The sequence below is a fragment of the Limulus polyphemus genome, unplaced genomic scaffold (assembly GCF_000517525.1).
Source record: "Limulus polyphemus unplaced genomic scaffold, Limulus_polyphemus-2.1.2 Scaffold16, whole genome shotgun sequence".
In the NCBI taxonomy this organism is placed as follows: Eukaryota; Metazoa; Arthropoda; class Merostomata; order Xiphosura; family Limulidae; genus Limulus; species Limulus polyphemus.
The window spans coordinates 497149-502811 of record NW_013665626.1 but is presented as its reverse complement, the minus strand read 5'-3'; the positions used below and the strand labels follow the sequence as shown (position 1 = coordinate 502811).

Genomic DNA, 5663 nt, shown 5'->3' with positions numbered 1-5663 from the left:
TAACAATGACTTGCATCATAAAGCTGTAATCTGAACAGATTAAGAGGGTGTTCTTTATATGGGTTTAAGCTTATACTATGATCACTGTGAAGTCATATTTAAAGTGACTCTAACATAAGTTTCGTAATTTTTTTATTAACAATTGAAGTCTAAAACTTTCCCAAATACGAAAAAGTATTTTTTTTTCCTGTTTGCTTTCTTCAGATATGTTTCATATCTGTAGACGTATGCACTTACTGCTGTGTACACAAAGAACTATTTTATGAATGCCTTAACGAACGTTTTAATGTTCATGATGCGAGATGATTTATACATGTAAACTAAGCTTGGTGACTAAGAAGAGCCTGGATAAGGAATGTAGTGTTAGCAAATATAATAAGTCTAATATTAATGTCTTATGACCAGAATAATTAATTATATCTTGCTTCGTCAGCTTAGAAAAGGTGTTCACACTATAACAAAATTACTCGATAGGTGTTGTTAATGGAGGGTATCTGTCTAGGAAGTTTTGGACGACATTTCGAGCAACTACCCCAATAATAAATCCCAATTTAATGTCATGTTCCAAACTCTTCTATAAAAATATAAAGTGCACTACTGGAGCTGACTTTCTTCAGTTCTTCCCTTCTTAAGTGGAGGAAAGCTTATAGAAATTGATGTCTTACATCATTCATTTTTACTGATGAAGGGAAATAAAACATTTGACATAAGCAAAGGGTTACTAAGAGTGTTAATATCAGTAAACATTTTAACGTTTTACTACTAAACGATTATTGTTTCATTCTATAGCAGTTAGTGAAATAACCGTGGTTAATACAGATCTTTTACAACGCAAATACTCAACCTGCTTATTTCGAGATTTTCAGGTAAAACGCCACGATTGATTTACTAACTATAGGATTGAAAACCTATATGCATTGAAAATATTCTGACGCTAAAATACTTTTTATACTAACATCACCACAGTGCTGAAAGCCCTAATTCATTCTTGAAACTTTATGCTGAAGACATTTGTTACTAATGTAATTAGGATGTCTTACAAAGAAAACTATTTTTATGTATGGTTAAATGATGACATACATAGTTCATAATAATTTTCAGAAGAACTGTCACAATTTATAAACTCACGTTAAAATTGTATCATCTTTCAGCTTTATCGTATGGAAAACAGCTTACTAAACTCCAAGATTTACGTACGTCGCATAGGTGCATCAGCTAAATCAGTTAACGTGCTGTACAACAGTCCTGGCTAACACAATTTGAAGTTGTTGCAAAGAACATGTTACCTTGAATGCTTAACTTTCAGGTTATATCCAGACTTCAGCAGGAAATACTTTGAACAAAAGGATGAAAAGAAACACATGTAATCGCTCTGAATGCGCATGGGTACTGATGAGTATACCCATAGAGAAGGCATATATTTACATATCCAGGAGTTCGTTTACTATGAAACGTCAGCGACTAGGCCTGACCGTGATCCTCCAAAGTTCAAGCTCGCGTTTAATCTGTAGCGCTTGAACGTATACACGTCATCCAAATATAATCAATTACTACATATTTCGTTTGTTTGAAGCTCAATGCTATACTTCATTTTTTGAATCTCATGAAATAGAGAACTGCAAATACACATAAAAGGTTAAATAATTAAAATAAACTTATTGGGTTAGCAATGTGGTTTCGAAATTGCGAAATAAACACACAGGTTTATTTTAATGAATGCTAGTTTTGTGTCATAATAATACTGAAATAGAATTAGATCGTGTTTATTTACAATAAAAATAGGGAAAGATATGAACCTGCAACTGTAAAACATTTGTTGCCACAACTAGCTACTTATCAGTTTTAGGAAACCTAAAATAACAGATTTATAGTTTTTAAACAACGAATTTATTACCTACAAAACAATAGTGTAGTTCAACGTTAATATGACGTCACTGAAACGTATCTTGTCACGTTTTAGAACATCAAGTGCAGTAACATAATTTGGTAGAACACACATGATGAAGAACCTGATATACGAAAACTTGATACGTAGAATTCTTTCATTTCTTTTTATCTGAAGCTACTTGTGTCTAACATGATTGTTACGGACACATCGCAGGTCTAATAAAGAGAGGATGATAAGTAAACTTTAGTCTAATTGACTTACTCAGTTAGAAATCATTAAGTTACTAAGACACAAAATGTTAATTAGGATATTCGTATATTGCTTAGACGCCATGATGTTTTGTTGCCCCTCAACCTCCCACCCCACCTCCCCAACGTTGTCAACACAAATTTTTCGTGTGGCAACAGTGAGACCGGATGGTTGGCTCTGTAGGAGGGCAGGACAAAGGAGGATTCAAATGTGACGCAGCCTACTACTCCGCCGTGATTGGAAGATTGGGACAGAGCGGTGTTTGACACAAATCTTGCTCCCAGGCCATACATGTCTAGTGTAAATACTGTCGTTGAGCAAGTTTAAGAAAGATCTACGAATTTCCTTTTCCGTTCACTGGATAGAGTGTTAACAAGAAATCAATCCTGAACATAAGTAAATTCGATAAGATGATGTCCGGTTAGAGACCATCTGTGTCGTAATTGCATCGAAACGCAGAAGTTAAGAAAAAGTGGGTGGGACGCAAACGTAGGTGGGTGATTTATTAAGAGTACGCACGGAGATTCAAACTGATGGAAACCGGTAGAGGTAGATTGGTGGAGATAGCATGAACGAAACAGGACCCTCAGCTACTGGAAACAGCTGGCTTTTCACAGAACCTTGTTATGGTCAAGGAGGGTATTTAGAAACGCACGGCTCCGTCTGTTATGTTATGGTTTAGGAACATGTGATATTGAAAGTAGCGCAAGCGCCTGACGAGGAAGGTTGTGCTGCCATTAGCTCTCTTGACTGTTACTGTTTAACATTGCAATTACACAGTCGGTGCCTTGTTCGTGAGAGTGCAAAAGAAATCTTAAATATTACTTTTATGTGTGACAAACAACATATTTATATTCGTGCATATTATTAGAAAAGTTAACTTGTCGTATTTAATAGTCTAGTCACTTTCTGTTCAACATGAAGATGGAATCTACTGAAGGTCAACCTCAGATAGTGACGCAGGAAACACATTATAATGACCAACTCGGGACAGCAACACTAACTCCTGTGTCTTCTACGGCAAATATCTATGAAAATGGGCTGAACAGCAACCTGTCCGCCTCACCTACTTCTGGCCCTGACAACGATTCCGGAGACAAAGTGGTGTCGACCACAAAGAGAAGTGGAGCTGGTATTAGAAGACAGGAGAAACCTCCTTACTCTTACATTGCTCTCATTGTTATGGCAATTCAGAACTCGCCAAACAAGCGACTCACATTGAGTGAAATCTATAGTTTTTTACAACAGCGTTTTACCTTTTTCCGGGGCTCATACCAAGGTTGGAAAAACTCGGTTAGACACAACCTTTCGTTAAATGAGTGTTTTATTAAGCTCCCCAAGGGCTTAGGCCGTCCTGGAAAAGGTCATTACTGGACAATTGACCCAGCTAGTGAGTATATGTTCGAAGAGGGATCTTTCCGTAGACGACCTAGAGGGTTTCGAAGAAAATGCCAAACGTTAAAACAATATACAGCGTCTTATCAAAATCCTTCTCAAGGGATGCTTGCTGCTCACTACGATATGCTCGCACAACAAACTCCGCATTATTCGTGCAGCACGGTCATGGGCCCATTTTCGGGCCAAGACCCTTCGGTTATAGTGCCAGCCACCCAGGGTATTATACCCGGTACGGAGAACCAGGCCATGATACACAACTCTTCGGCCCCTCTAGCGGCTTCCCCACCGAGTGGATATAATATTGCAGCTCAAGGCGCCAATATAAATATGGGTATGGGAGGGATGAGCATGGGGATTACCAATGGCCACTATCAATCTAGCTGCTCATTTTCAAGCACAGGAACACTTCCAGCTCTGGCAGCAACTTCACCTCCATCAGATTACGGTCCCATGACAAATAACCTACAAGGTCAGAATTCTAATTATGGGCACATCCCTGGTTTAATGCCAATTAATGTGGAGCCATACCCCTCATGGACAACGCCATGTTCCATAAACAGCGTTCCATATATGAAACAGCAACCTTTAAGTCCTAACGGAAGTCCAGGAGCTTCTTCAATCCAAAATATGTCACCCAGTTCTCTGACAGCGCCCAGTGAGTCTTCGCATTATTCTGGGAGTCCAGCCCACCTAGGTTATCCGATGCTGTCTGGACCTCCTTGTTCTCTCGAGTCCATTGAATTTGGTATAAATGGTGGTAAGTCAATATCTATAATAATATTGTTGTTTGAGTATAGAATTTAATGTCATTTCTTGTGTCATTATCTTTCTGAAGGCTTCTATTAAATTAATATACAAAATTTAAACTCATGATGTATTTTTATTGTACACCACGTGAGCCACTGTACATTAAATCATTTAACATATCGAATGTAAGAGAATAAACTTAGTTGCCAAAGTGTTGTTACAAATATTATACCAACGTAAACCTTAGTCCTTTGTTATTCACCGCCCATATTATGTATGCATGTTCTTTTATTCTAATTCCACATTAGTACCTGAGCTTAAATCACCTGGAAAATGACAGTAGTCGCTCAATAGACGAAGGTTCGTCAGAAAAAATTCACAAAGATCTTTCCTAAATGTTTTTCTTTGAACAACCTCACTCTATAAAGCTGTTTGTTTAATATTTAAAAGGCTAATACTAGTAGTTTAACTACTGATTATTGGCATAATATTCAACAACAGATTATCATTCATTTGTGGTGGCTAATAATGGGAAATAAAAATATTTTAATTATAAACACTTAGAAAAGTAAGATCTCTTTATATATTTCAATATATTATGTGAGTCAGCCTTGGAGTCATGTTTGATTTGTATTATAAAGCAGTAGTTAGGCCCTTAGCCCATGTACGTTCACCACGATGTAACCATCTCTAATTGTTATGCAAAATCCTAATGATGTATACAACTCCTAAAAACAGGATCCATTTCCCTTAGAATATTACAGATATCATCTAAACGTTTAGTATGTAAATGCTAATTGTGTATGCAGTAGTTCTTTTTCATACTGAAGATTCTAGAGTCCTTGTATGTTTACCTTTTCAGAACGCTAGAAGTGATAACTGGTTACAGCTTACTGTATAAACGATACTACTCGTACATATTAAATAACGTTCTGTGTACGAAATACATATATTTTATTTATTAACCTCAATTGTCATTTGATTATCTCTTCAAAATATTTCTAAGATTTCTTCATACCTTGATTTTATTGCAGTTCTTGAGTAAAATGATTATGTTACAGTCCTTTATAAAATGGTTATGTTACAGTCCTTTATAAAATAGTTATGTTACAGTCCTTTATAAAATGGTTATGTTACAGTCCTTTATAAAATAGTTATGTTACAGTCCTTTATAAAATGGTTATGTTACAGTCCTTAATAAAATGGTTATGTTACAGTCCTTTATAAAATGGTTATGTTACAGTCCTTTATAAAATAGTTATGTTACAGTCCTTTATAAAATGGTTATGTTACAGTCCTTAATAAAATGGTTATGTTACAGTCCTTAATAAAATGGTTATGTTACTAGTCCTTATAAAATGGTTATGTTACTAGTCCTTAA

At 36.0% G+C, this 5663-nt stretch overlaps 1 protein-coding gene across 1 annotated transcript in view; it reads left to right on the top strand.

Annotated features, from left to right (window-relative positions):
* The first annotated feature begins 3010 nt into the window (after positions 1-3010).
* The window catches only part of LOC106457359 (forkhead box protein F1-like), a 32446-nt gene continuing 29793 nt past the window's right edge, over positions 3011-5663 (top strand). The window contains exon 1 of the mRNA XM_013916773.2: positions 3011-4292. Within this exon, the coding sequence (XP_013772227.1) occupies positions 3056-4292 (1237 nt within the window). The 5' untranslated portion in view covers positions 3011-3055. The remainder of the gene's footprint in view (positions 4293-5663) is intronic.